This window comes from Eulemur rufifrons, chromosome 7 (assembly GCF_041146395.1).
Source record: "Eulemur rufifrons isolate Redbay chromosome 7, OSU_ERuf_1, whole genome shotgun sequence".
Lineage (NCBI taxonomy): Eukaryota > Metazoa > Chordata > Mammalia > Primates > Lemuridae > Eulemur > Eulemur rufifrons.
Window position 1 is genome coordinate 156,944,152 of NC_090989.1, and position 13,425 is coordinate 156,957,576.

Below are 13,425 nucleotides of genomic sequence, written 5' to 3' on the forward strand. Positions count from 1 at the left end.
AGCAGAGGTGTGTGCAGGAAGGAGACCACTTTTATTGCTTGTCTGGACAGACGTCCAGAGTGGATGACGGGGCAGGAGGGGCTGGGTGCCTGTCCCCGACAATAAAGGTGCCCTCAGCGGATGTGGGCCATGTCGCCGAGGAAGGGTGTCTTCATGCAGCCAGTGCACAGCTGGTCCATCCAGAGAGGTGCCTCGTGTTGCAGGGGTGTGCGGCGCGGGTAGAAGGTGAAGTCCACACGGTAGTTGAGCAGGCAGCTGAGGGAGGCCATGTAGAGGTCGGAGAAGCGCACGAGGCGCCTGGAGAAGTAGGTGGGGTTGTGGAAGGTGCGGAAGATGCTCCCAAACTGTGCGTTGAACAGTGCCTTGGTGATGCACCTGGGGAGGGAGATGCGGGTGCTCGAGGGGTGGGCCAGGAGGGGCTTGGGCCGGGACTGCTGCCCAGGCCCCTGCTCACCTCAGCTCCTGCCGCTCCTTCATCCAGGCAGCCAGCACTTGCCTCGACTCCGCGTCCTGATAGGTCTGCAGGACACACGATGTGCGCTGGGCGTGTGCATCTGGGAGGCTGCAACCCTGCCCCCCCACCTCCCGGCCACCCCCCTGCACCTGCATGCGCTCCAGCAGCCCCGTGAGTGCCTGCTGCCATGTCAGCGAGTGCATGTACTGCTCTGTGTTGATGATGCGGATCTCGCGCTCCAGCTCGGGGATGATGGCGCCCGTGCGCCAGCCGTGCCGCAGCATGAGATCCTGGTGGATAGGGTGGAGGGGCTCAGCGCCAGCTGGGAAGGCTCCCTGCCCTCTCCCGCAGCCTAGCCCTGTCCCCTCACCGCCAGGTCACTGTAGAGGTGGTCTCCGAAGTAGAGCACGCGGGGCCCACGCCACTCTGTCAAGCGCAGGAAGTCAAACAGGTTTCCCTGGGGACAGGAGGGGGACATTGCTAGGCTAAGTGCGTCTTGTCCTCCACCAGTCCTCCCTCCCAAATCTCCAGAGGCAGCCCCAACCCAGCCGGATGCGGGCTGCCCTTTCCCGTGGCCTTGCTGTGCCGTCCCTGGGCTCTAGCTCTTGTTACTTCCCCCTCCCACTTGGGAAGGGGGTTCTGCCTGCCGCAGGAAGGGCTCCTAAAGGCCTGGCACGGTGCCTGTGCCTCAAGGGCCTCCCCTCCCTGTGGCCTCACACCCACCCCAGGCTAGGGCTTGAGTCCCCGTCTGTGAGAAAGCAATTGCAAGGAAGGCCATGGGGCCCTGCAACAAAGAGGCCCTGAAGTCTTTGCTGGCCTCCCCAGCCTCAGCCCAGAGGGACCCAGCGAGCCAAGGGAAGACCTCACTGGAGCCATCTGCTTCTCCCGCTCCAGAGCCAGAGAAAGACAGAGACACTCAGGCAAGCTCACAAGGGAGCAGCCCACACCCAGATGCAGGAGGAATTCGCACTCAGCAAAGAGCAGTCTGTGCATCCAAGAGCCTCAGAGATGGAAGCAGGTGGTTGTGGGACAACTTCATTGTTGAAATAAGTTCAAGTGGAGAGGCTGAGGAGCAGGGGGGCCCACTGAGGACATGCCCCCGGAGGGCAGAGAAAGCCGGGACTCAGATAGGCTACTGAGAACCAGGGCGGGAGCCAACACAGCCAGCATGCAGGAAGCTTCAGAACATCAGGCATAAAAAACAGCCTGAAAGCCGCCAGGGAAGAAAAAAGCACATGTTTCCCACAAAGGTTGGTGACCCTCTTCAGCCCTGGCCAGATGCCAAGGCAGCGCATGGCCCTCAGGGCTAAGGGGGTGCACCTGGGCCTGAGGGGCCGTGAGTGCTTTGGGTGCCACAGGGTGGGAGGCTGTGCAGGGGTAAGAGGGCGGGGGCACTCGCTGCTCTCCTGGCCAACTCCTGGCTTCCCCCCTCCCCCACCCCAAGGCCTGTGGAACCCCCACACCTAAGAAGCCCAGCTCAGCCAGGATTTCCGCATTCCAGCCAGGGCTAAACCTTAATCACCTCCTGTTTGTAGCCACCCAATCCCCCAGCCCAGCACCAGGCCCCCTCTTGCCGTTGTCCTAAACAGACAGGAAGGGGGGAATCTCCCCAGAGAGCCCAGTGAGCTGCTCCCACTGGCCCAGTTCAGGGGCCCCAACCAGACCCATTCTAGCTGTGGCAGAGTGCACAGTCCCAGCTAACAAGTACCATTCACTGGGCACTTAGCAATCGCTGGCCATTCGCAGGGCTTTACACCACAACTCAGGCAGATGGTATCAGACAAGGAAAGTAAGGCACAGAGAGATCAGGTAACCAGCCAGGCTCCCTCTGCTACTGAGTGGCGGAGCTGGAATTCAAACCCAGGCAGCTTGACACCACCCAGACCTGCTCCCTGACAGCCATTCCCTGGTGGCCCCTGGCTCCAACCCCACGGCACGGGGCTGGTCAGGGCCCAGGAGTTGTGCTGCTTCCTCGGACGCTGCCCCTGCACAGCCTGGGGGCTTGGTTGGGCCCTGTGCCCCCACCATGTGCTTTCTCCCCAGACGGCCCTCACCTGCCGATAGATCTTGCCCTTGTCCAGACGGGTGATACGGTCCCACTGCAGTGAGCCCTTCTCGTCCAGTTTTCTGAAAGGCCTGGGGCAGGGGTGAAGGGCTTGATTGCCAATCTGTGGCAGGGCCATGGGCGGGGGCACCTCTCCCCTTCCTCCATAGCGGGCCACATGCCAGCAAGGGGCTGTCCTCACCCCCAAGCACGCAGAGCAGTGAGCAAAGGCCAGGCTGGCCTGCCTCAGCCCCCTCATTGGGGTGGGGCTCCATTCCCCCTCCCTGGCCCTGCCCACCCCTGACGGGCCCATACTTGCGCCGGTCAGTGAAAAAGCTGGGCTTGTCCGCCTGGACGATGACCACATCGAAGAGCTGGCGCCAATCGGGACCCACCATGTGCCGCATCCCCTTGTCCCTATGTAGAGGTGGTAGAGGTAGCAGGCAGTCTGAAGGTGGCTCTGTGCCTGCCCACCCCACAGGGGCACCGGCCCTGCCCCTCCTTCCACAGTGGGGCTGGACTCACACAAAGCTGAAAGGACTGTTGGTGATGAGGAACAGCTGTTTCCCATGGGCCACCAGGCGGCTCAGGACAGCGAACGTTTCATCCCCTCTCAGGATGTACTTCTCTAAGGGGGGAAGGTGGGTCTGTGAGGGCCAACCCTGCCACCCTGGTCAGGCACGCCACGGCAGGACCATCGTCCACCCTTACCCATGTCCTGCTCAATCCACTGGTACATGAGACCCTTCACATGCACATCTCGAATGGCGTCCTGGGGGCAGGGGCGGACAGTGAGGGTGCAGCAGGCCCACGAGGGCCTTTCCTGCCCCACCCAAGGGGCAGGCCCAGCATCCTCACCGTCACGTCCTTGTAGAGGTGTGCTTGGTCAAACTCCAGGCCGTGGCCTAGGAAGTGGTCTACCACACAGGACAGCAGTGCCATCTCCGGCAGTGAGAAGATGTCCATGAACTGCTTGATGGAGGGGCCCTAGAGAGGAGCCACATTCTCAGACACCCCTCTGGCCCCACCACCCCTGGCACTGGAGACTCAGGGCTCCAAGTCTGCCTTGGGACACTAGTGGAGGGCGCAGCCTGTGGGTCAGGGTACAGGTACTGCCTTCCAGCCAGCACCCACAGCGACAACACTGAGCTGGGCTGCTGCGGGCAGCAGTGGATGGAGGGAGTACCTTGCCATAGAAGCCACTCATCTGGTACAGTGGGATGTGCTGGGTGCCCCCATACAGGTCGATCACCTCCTCGTCTGGCACAGGCTGGAGGCCCCTGAGTGGGCGCACAGACACCATCAGTCCAGAGTGGTCCTGAGCCTGGGCAGTGGTGTGGGCTGGGGTGGGGTCAGGGCAGAGTCAGCACTGACCTGTAGGCTGTCCCCAGCTGCACATAGTGGAAGGCGTCAATCTTCATCAGAAGGCTCTGGGGGCACCAGGGGCCAGGACAGGCGTTGGGGTAGTTTTGCTGCTGGCCGAGCCAGCCTCTTCTACCCCATGCCACAGCCCCAGCTGGACGGTACCCAGGGGATCATGTGCACACCAAGAGGAGGCTACAGCTTGGAGGCCAAGGAGATGGACAGGTGAGGAAACCCCTCTAGAGGAGAGGGGGCTAAGGAAGTAGCCCCTGTAAATGTCCAGCCCCTCACCTTCTGAATGTCGTAGTGGAGGCCACGGATGGCAAAGCTGGGGTTGTAGTCGTACTTCCGAATCCCCTCTGGGTACTGTTGGGGGGAAGAGGACCAGGCCTAAGCCAGCAGCACCACCACACTTGCTGGCTGGACTGCCACTGTGGGGGTCAATCCAGCTACTTGCCCAGGGCAGCTGCCAGGTCAGGGGAGCCCATGACTCAGCTCTGGGCTTAGGCCAACCTGGACCCTGCCAGCCTCTGGGACCTGGTAGTGGCATGGGCCTCCTGCCTGGCTAGACTCACCTTGTAGTGCTCAATTAGGATGTCACGGGCAGCACTGAAGATCTCGGGGTGCAGCGCATCTGCATACTGGGCCAGTGTGTAGTCGTAGTCGAAGCCGTAGACCTCAACATCGCGCAGGCTGATCTCATTGTTGGCGTAGATGGCTGCCGGGTTCAGGAGACTGCAGACCTCGGGGGGCAGAAGGTCTAAAGGAAGGAGATGCAAGGAGGCGATACAACAGGGACAATGACCACCACAGCAGCTAATGGTTCCTGTGTACTTTGTGGGTGCCCAGCTCTGTAAGCCTCATGAAACACCTCACAATGGCAACTCCTAGCCCAATGCTGTAGATGGTCAAACTGAGACTTGGACAGAAGTCATCTGCACAGGGTCACATGGCTGGGGTAAGGCAGAGCTGGTGGTGGGCTAAGCCCATGGCTGGAGCTCCTTCTCTTGGTCCCCCAGGTATACCTGCCTGTGGTATACCACCACCTGTAGCCCACCAGGGGCACCAAGCCTATGCCCCTCCAGGCTCTCACCACAAAGCCCCATCAGACACACACGGCTGTGTTGGAACCCTGGCAACACCCTGCAGGCACACGGGCACTCAACTCCTCACTGTCTAGCCCCAGAACAGCTGCTCTTGGGACGGTCTACAATGCAAATCCTCCCCCTTGCTCAAAAACCACTCAGAAACACCACCGTCTCATCCCTGTAGGAGAGCAACTCCTTTGCTCCTCTCTCAGCTACCTGGCTGCCCACTGGCCATCTCCTGACCTCGTTGGGGGTGTGAGGACAGCATGTGGGGACTGAGGACTCCAACCCAGAGGGTGCTGGCTCTGTCTTGGCCAGACTAGGAGGCTGAAGCCATAAAGCTGTTTCCACCTCGCCTGCAGCTCAGATCGGGGCTCAGAAACATTAGTGGGGTAGGGAGCCCCTCTGCTGCTCAGGCTGCCAGCTCTGAGCACCTGCCACAGCTCAGAGAGCAAGGTCCCTCTAATTGGATTTCAGCTGCCTGCCAGCCCACCTAATGACATTTGCTTGCTCTAGCCAGGGAACATTGCTAATTACGACAGGCGGGATGTGTGATGTCGGGTTCCGGGCCATTACACAGGCTGCTGCTCCCTTCTGGGGATACAGTCATGGCCACCCCAAGTCCCTGGCTGCTCCCAAGAGGCCGCAGTTGGCTCTGAGTAGAATGGGCTCTGGGGTCCCAGGTCATCTGCCTTGGTTTCCCCATCTGTACAGTGGTGGAGGCTGATGGGGAAAGGAGATGTGCTGGAAAGGGCACTGCAGTCAGCCAGATGAGCTCACGCCCTCTCACGGCTGTGACTTCAGGAATGTCACCTCAGCTCTTGAGCCTCAGTTTCCTTTAGAAAAAGGGGTATTAAAAATTGTACTGACCTACATATTTACTAAAATGGGCACATGGAAGGTGCTGCTCTGTGCAACATTCCCACCCTGTACTGGCTCATATGCGGGATTAAATGGGTGATGTCCCTCCCAAGCCCATGATCTCCCTATCCTCAATTTCCCCATGTCACTCTATGAACAGGGACTGCAGGGACAGGGGAGCAGGCAGGACTAGGTGCACAGGGCACTGCCTCGCAGGGACCCCAGGTCCAAGTCTCCACGATCCCTGTCTCAGCCACAGCTAGTCCCAGTCACAGAGCAGAAGCCCCTGGCTGTGCCTGGCAGCTGCTGTACTCAAGAGGCAGACACCTTGCTGATGTGCTCCCATGCCCAGAGCATTTGCCTTGGAGGCCCCTTGGGAACATAGGGTTCTGCCCCCACCCTTATCCTTTGGAGCAAGTGCAGGGTGTGGGTGGGGGAACAGGTGCAGCTGGTTTCCAGGCCAGCACAGAGCAGCTGCTCTGCAGATTCGTGGGTGCAGACAGGACACTGTTCACTTGGATGCACATGAGACACAGTCAACTGCAGTCCTCTAGGGAGGCGCTTCAGAGATGCCCCTCACCTGGTGTCACTAGGACCCTGAGCCTCACCCTTCCCATGGCACCGAGTTCCTGGGTACCAGCTGTGACTGTGGCTCTTGGTGCAGTGTCCAGAAGCCCCACTCTTGCTGGCACAGAATTCTGGCTAAGACCAGGCCTTCACCTGTGCCCTTGAGGATGTTCCCAGGGGCCCAGGGACACAATCCTCCCAGGAACAAAGCAGGATGAGGAAGCACTCCACAGGGTTTGGCCTCCTGACCTGATTTTTGGACCAAGAAAACCATAGCTCAGGGGGCCGCAGGGTCCCACTCCCTTCCACAGGGTGGTGGTGTATAGGGCCAGGTGAGGATGTGCCCCCTGACCCGGCACTGGCCTGCCACCCTTATGGCCACCTTATATTCTCTTTTCTCCTCAGCCCCAAGCTCCCATACCTGCTCATGGCTCCACGTCCAGGGGCCAACTCCTCCCTGGCAGCCATGACACCCACTTGTGGGTGCCTTGGAGGTTTGTCTTGTTTAATCCTCACTCCAGTCCTGTGAGGTAGTCACAACTTATTCCTCTGTTGTCCAGAAGAAGAAACTGGACAGAGAGGTGAAGTCATTTGCTCCAAACCACCCAGCAGTAGGCAATGGAGTTCAGATCTGCATTCAGGTCACCCCACCTACCTTAATCATCGTGTCCCTCAGCCTAGCCCTCCAAAGTCACCACACTGAGGCCAGGTGGGGCCGGGGGGTCCTGCTGCACTGCTCTCAGGGCCCAGGGGCTGGCCTGGAGCCTGGCTCCCTGACAAAGTTTTGCCATAGGCATTAGTCTAAAGCCTACATCACTTCCCAGAATATCACCCAGATGGAGAGGAGAGCATCAGGGCCCAGGACTGTGAAGTTGGCTTGTTCTGGTGCTCATCACGGCATGTGGTGGAAATCACCTGGCCCCTTGGGAAGAGGAGCTGAGGGGGTCTGGGAGGATCCACAGAAGCAGGCAGGCCCTGGACGACAATGCTCGGTAGACCTCTCCTCCCCTCAAACCTCCAAGGCAGGCTGCTTCAGGCCCAGAGCAGACTTCTTAAATAGCACCCAGGCCTGCCCCTCCACGGAGGCAAATTCAACCCAGGACCTCAAGGGTTGATAGAGGCCCAAGGGCTTCAAAACAACCCTTCCTCAGGGGACTTCACTATTCTGCCTTCAACTTGTCAAGAAGTGAGTCTCGGTCACCCTCCACTCCCCAGGTGTCCACACAGCTGCAGTGGAAGCCCTTGTCCAGTCCATTGGAATCTTCCAGACAGGGCTACTTTGTCTTATCAGACAATGAAAGCCACATCACCCCTGGGGGTTCCTCCGGAAGTTTCTCTGTCCATTCTTGGCCTGGCTCTTTTCATCACCACAACCTGTGACAAAGGTCTCAGGACTGTTTTGTGCCCAAGGACACTGAGATTGGGGAGGATGAGGCTTGCTGAGGGCCACCGGGCTGGTGATAGGGCCACGACCCAAACCACATCTGCCTGCTGCAGAGGCAGGACCCCACTTGACACCCCCGAACAAGTGGGCAGATGTCTCGCATTCTCAGCTCTCGGGCTACCCCGTGCACCCCAGGCTGGTCTTGCTGAGAGGGGGCCTCAGGCCTCATCATCCCATTTCTCAGAGGGAGAGAGGAGAACCAGAGGTCAAATGCCCCCTGCAGCCCTGGTCAAGGCTGTAGCAGCCCTTCTGGATTCCAGAGGACTGGGGGGACTTGCTCCGGTTTCTCCAACGCTCTCGCCTGGCATGTTGCGAGTGCTCTGGACCTCCAGGGCGAAATCAAGAGGTGTGTCTGAAAAGTCCAGCCAGCGTCCGCCTAGGTCGGGCCGCCCCCAGGAGCCCGTCCAGGCCAGCGCTGCTCGCTGGCTTTGCCCACAGCACTCCCGCCCCAACTACGGGCCGGCGCAGAACAAGGGGTTGGGGGCGTTTCCGCTATGGCCTCCCGGCGGGCGGGACCCCAAAGGAAGACGGCGGGAGGCCAGCACTCTGGCGGCCGCTACGGGTGCCTCAAGCTCCAGTACGAGCTGGGAACAAACCTCCCGGCCAAGCCTCTCCCAAAAAGCCACCCGGTCCTCGGGCGCCCGGGCCCCGGCGAGCCCCACCGGGAGCTTTCCGAGAGGAGCGGCGCCCGCGACAGCTCGGGGGCGGTGTCCTGGCGCTCGGTCCGTCCGTCCGTCCGCCCCGCGGGAGACACCTCCGGCGCACGTCCCGCTCCGGCTCACCCACCGTGCACCAGTCTCCGCATGTCCTGGTAGCGGGCCCACAGGTGTGCGCTGAGTTCGGCGCCGCCGGTGGGCGCGGAGCGGGGAGTGCCGGGGCAGTGGGCGCCGGGGCCCGGGGGGCCGCAGCCAGGGCAGGAGGGCGAGGTCGAGGCGGCTCGCGGCCCGCCCTGGCCTCCGCCAAGCAGCCAGCGCCGAGCGGCCGCCCGCAGCCCCGCGCCCGCCATGCCCACCGCACGCCGCCCGTGCTGCCCTCGGCCCCTCCGGCCAGCCCGCCGCCCTCCGACTGCGCGCCCGCCACGGTGGCCGCGTGCAGCTCACGGCGGCCGGCCAATGGGCGCGGCGCGCGGAGCCCGGCAGGCCAATGGGAGCGCCTCTCGGCCCGGGGGGCGGGAGGTCCCGGCTGGGCAGGCCGGCCGGGCTCCCGGGCCCCCTCCCCCCAGTCTCCGGCGCGGCGGCGAAGGACTCTGCGCCCCCCTTCGGTCGTCACTGCTGCGATGGCGGCTCAGTTTCCTGTCGGAAGTCGGAGGGCTTCAGACTCCTCAGCTGCACTGCCGAGGCGCCGAGAGGAGGGGTCCGGAGCGCGGCGGTCCACCCCAGCCCCCGGGTCCTCCGCCCCTCCCCCACGCCTCTGGGTCCTCCTGGCCCCAGATCCTCCGCTCCTCTCCCCCAGGCCCCGGGTCCTCCTTTCGCGGGACCGTGTCCCCCGCCTCCAGCCCCTGACTGCCCGCTGACCAGAGCCTGGGCCGCTTCAATTCATCTATTTAGCGAATAAAGAGCCCTACCCACGCTCTCCCTGGTGCCAGTCCCACACTGGGTGAGACCACAGGACCTGCAGGGCAGCCAACGTCCATTGTGCAGCTGCTTCTCCCGGTACCGGAGGTGACCCCTTTTAACGAAGAGCAGTGGGCCAGGGGTCACTGTGCCGGCTTGGTTCTGACCGCAGCAAATGGCCGCATGACCCGCCCAGCTCCTGGCTTCCAGGCGCAGACCCCTCTTGAGATGCCGCGGTCTCTTTTAGCTTTGTCGCTAGACTTTCCAAGGAAATTCGCCTTTTCGTCTTGGAACCGCTGTCCCCCCGCCACATTTCTTCTACTCAGATGTTTTCAGAGCCTGCACAGGCACCAAGCTGTGCACTGGGCCTAGAGGCGGCTGACCCAGCACCTGGGCCCTGTGGGTGGGCAGCTGGCCAGGTGGGAACACAATTGCCTGAGGTAGCCTGGCCGGATTTAAGGGTGCAGGTGTGTTTGAAGCTCCACTGAACTCTGGCTGAAGATGTACAGTGTGTCAGACACTGAGCCAGGCACTGGTGAGGATCGAGGCCAAAGGGTGGGCCCATGGGTGGTGGTGCCCCTGAGGACTCCAGTGAGCCAGGCGGGCTCTGGGGACCTGGCCTCACTGAACCTCCTCCAGGCAAGTGGACACCCTGTATTGTGCCGCCCTCAGAACCACCAAGAGAAAAGAGCCAGCACCAAGCTGGGGTTGTGTGTGTGTGTGTGTCCCCACGCGCAGTGAATGCAGAGCAGAAGGAGGCTTCCTGGCTGGCCCTTCAGGGCCAATTACAGGGGGCAGCTCAGGCCATTTACTGCCGGCCCTATGACCCTTTTGGGGGCCCTGTACGTGTTCTTTTTCTCTCTTCCAGTCTGCTTTTGTATATTTTGGATCCCTATCACCAAATCCCCTCATTGGTTCTAAGCTTTCATTTGATTTTCTTAAGATTGTCTAATAGTTGTTTCCATTCTAAAGCTGTTCCTCCAGTTGTTATTTTAGCCCTACGTAATGGGGTGATAGTCCCTTACAGATATCTTCAGCAAGCACAGTGAGGCAGCATGATATAATGATGAGTGGAGGCTCTGGAGTTAGAGCTCTGCTTCTAGCTGGCTTAATCTTTTAACTTCTCAGTTAAGGGAGTACATATGAAGAGCCAGAGCTCAGCAAATCATTATCATTATCATAATACTGTAGAGAAAGTGCCACATTTTACCCTCTGGGAATAGAGACAGGCTAAGGTAGTACCTGTGGAGCAGGGATGTGGTTTGACAAAAGCCCACGCTCTTATTTATTTATGTATTAATGAAGACAGAGTCTCGCTCTGTTGCCCTGGGTAGAGTACTGTGGCGTCAGCCTACCTCACAGCAACCTCAAACTCCTGGGCTCAAGTGATTCTCCTGCCTCAACCTCCCCGAGTAGCTGGGACTACAGGCCTCGCCACCACGCCTGGCTAATTTTTTCTATTTTTAGTAGAGACCGGGTCTCACTCTTGCTCAGGCTGGTCTCCAACTCCTGACCTCAAGTGATCCTCCCGCCTCGGCTTCCTAAGAGTGCTAGGATTACAGGCCTGAGCCAGCACCCCTGGCCACCCCAAGCTCTTTGACCATCATGCTCTTCTGCGATTATTATGAATAGAACACCTACAAATGCCCGTAGAACAAACAGTAAGTGCCCCATACATGATAGCTTCTATTAATTTTAGGGTTGTTTGTAGACTTTTGTTGTGATGATAAAATTAAGCTTTCGATAATGCATATCAAATTCTGTTATTTTAGAAGTCTAATCACGTGCCCGAAATAAACGCAAGGCCTTGCATAATTGCATTTTAGAGTGTGGTGCAGTACAGGATTAGTCCATCAGAGAGGGTCTCACTTCCACCAGGGTATTAAGAAAAAAGATGGCGATGGCAGCTTAGGGCGCGCGGCTGCCAACTTCGAGACCAGTCCCGCACCCGGGAGGCCGGGGCCGGGGCGGGGTCGACGCCACGTGGACGGCCCCGCCCCTTTGGGCTGCTCCGCCTTCAGCGCCAAGGCGCCTGCGCCAGCTCCTTGTGGCTCGGCTCGGCCTCACGGAGCACGCGCGCTCCGCGGTACTCTGATTGGCGGATCCGCACGCCCCGCTGCACCCCGATTGGTGGACCCGGCTCTCTCTCACCAGGCGGCAGTAGCTCAGCGTCTGGGCCTCTGAGCGCGGCGGCCTAGGCTGCGTCCTGGCGCTCCGGTGGCGCCTGGTTCCGCCATACCTCTCTACACGACCTCAGTCGAGCATGTTCTCCAGGGCTCAGGTGAGGCGGATTCTGCAACGGGTGCCCGGGAAGCAGCAACTCGGCATCTACAGGTTCCTGCCCTTCTTTTTTGTCCTGGGAGGATTGATGGAGTGGATCATGATTAAAGTGCGCGTGGGCCAGGAGACCTTCTGTAAGTGAGGGTACAGCAGCCTCCGTTTACTTTCAGGAATGCACGAAGCGGCAGGGATTCCTTTTTCCTGGGGAATATTCTTATATTGCAGACCAGTCATTCCATTCAGAGAGCTGAGCTGCTTTTTTGCTTCTCAGACGGGCAAGTGCGATTCCTTTCGCTAGGCAATCGCTTCCTCTCTCCTCTAAGCCGGGCGTTGGCGTCCAGCATTGCGACCTTCCCTGCACTTCGAGGATAGGGCACGTACCTTCAGTCTTCCCAAGCCTGCCCTTCACCCCTGCCAGTGACATTGTTTGGGCCTAAGAAACAGACTTGCTCACAGCCAACGTAGGAGGAGGTGGAGCCTGAGGATTCATGGAAACTGCTGTGCACTGGCTAGTCCTCTCTGGACTCTACAGTCTAAACACTGGAGAGAGCTGATTTGCTTAGCTTGGCTAATTACCACTGTCTTTACAGGGCAGTCACTGGTGCCAGGTCTTTCGCTCAGCACTGTGAAAAGAATGCCTCGCATTGCTTTGCTGAGCACTAACTCTGGGCAAGCCAGGTCTTCTTTCATAAAGACTTGCCTCAGCCCCTAGGCTCCCCCTTTTTTTGCCCCTCTCCTGACACACTGTATCACTTGTGAATTGCCAACCCTCATTTAAAAAAATATTGTTACATTAGTTATTCCTAAAGATATTTAGTCCTCGTGTTCATCCGTTCATCGATATTTCATGAGCACCTCTGAGAGGATATAATGAATAAGGCACAGAGTTCCTCACTCCAGAAGAGCTCTCAGATGATCCAGTTACCATTAAGCATGATCAGTGCTATGAGGAAGTGGGAGGAGCATAGGAGTCTTGGGTGGGCACCTCAACTGGACTAGAAGGTGCAGGGAAGGCTTCCTGAGGCGGTTCCCAAGTAAAGTAGGACCTGAATATTGATTAGGTGTACAGCCAGATGAGGGGAAGGTTTGCAGAGTTGAAAGCATCTTCAGGGCAGTGGTAAACCTAGACATGGGCCTTGTGTGAGAGCATGCTGTGTGTCTGAGAGATTGAAGCAGATGAACAGTGAGGGGGTGAAGTGGCTAAAAGGGTGCCTGGGCAGGGCTGCAAAGGGACTGAAGAACGAAGAATGGATCACAAGGATTGAGGGGTTTTAAGCAGTGGATTAACACTGTGGAGAGTGGCTCCATGTCTCTTTGTGGAGAGCAGATTGGCAGAACACTTAGGCTGTGTGGCTGTCGAGATTTGAGATAGTGGCCTGGTCTAGGTTGGGGGCAGAAGAGATGCCAAGGGGTGGGTGGCATTAGAAACACCCCAGAGATAGTACCAACAGGGCTTGGTGATGGAGCAGACTCAGGAGATGGGAGGATTCTGGTAGAACAGTTGAAAGAGGGGTGGTACTTTCCTGAAGGTGAGAACACAGGCAGAGTGATCCTGGGCTCCATTTGGGATGTGCTGAGGTGGAGGCGGTTATACAGATATGAAGCCCAGGAGGCATATCTGGGCCAGAAATCTGGATATGTGGACCATTCACAAGCAAATTGTGATGAAAGTCACAGAGTCATACCCCAATATTTTAAGGATGATTGAGAATGGCCAGAGGCAAGGAGGGAAACCAGGAAGGTTATTGACAGAAGACAGGAGGTTAAAGAAG

General features: G+C 58.9%; 1 protein-coding gene across 2 annotated transcripts; it reads right to left on the reverse strand.

The window, feature by feature from the left end:
- Positions 1-14: 14 nt before the first annotated feature.
- On the reverse strand, positions 15-8,934 carry NT5DC2 (5'-nucleotidase domain containing 2). 2 transcript variants are annotated; one of them, XM_069475809.1, is made up of 14 exons: positions 8,607-8,934; positions 4,436-4,620; positions 4,152-4,226; positions 3,873-3,928; positions 3,685-3,778; positions 3,357-3,485; positions 3,210-3,270; positions 3,024-3,126; positions 2,814-2,915; positions 2,509-2,590; positions 825-911; positions 604-744; positions 455-519; positions 15-375 (listed from the first exon to the last, which is right to left on the reverse strand). In XM_069475809.1, exons 1-14 carry the CDS (start codon positions 8,824-8,826, stop codon positions 114-116), a joined length of 1,662 nt encoding a protein of 553 aa, XP_069331910.1. In that variant the 5' UTR covers positions 8,827-8,934; the 3' UTR covers positions 15-113. The 2 variants fall into 2 exon arrangements, with proteins under 2 accessions (XP_069331910.1, XP_069331911.1); XM_069475810.1 differs by having other exon boundaries at positions 3,751-3,778; positions 8,607-8,850.
- Between the last annotated feature and the right edge of the window lie 4,491 nt (positions 8,935-13,425).

What these genes read in the sequence shown, in the direction of transcription:
- NT5DC2 (XM_069475809.1), bottom strand. Translation starts at nt 8,826, where the DNA reads ATGGCGGGCGCGGGGCTGCGGGCGGCCGCTCGGCGCTGGCTGCTTGGC. An exon ending in ACCTCTACAGTGACCTGGCG is followed by an intron (nt 745 to 824) that starts GTGAGGGGACAG and finishes CCTATCCACCAG; the next exon opens with GATCTCATGCTGCGGCACGG. An exon ending in GGCTGCTGGAGCGCATGCAG is followed by an intron (nt 520 to 603) that starts GTGCAGGGGGGT and finishes TGTGTCCTGCAG; the next exon opens with ACCTATCAGGACGCGGAGTC.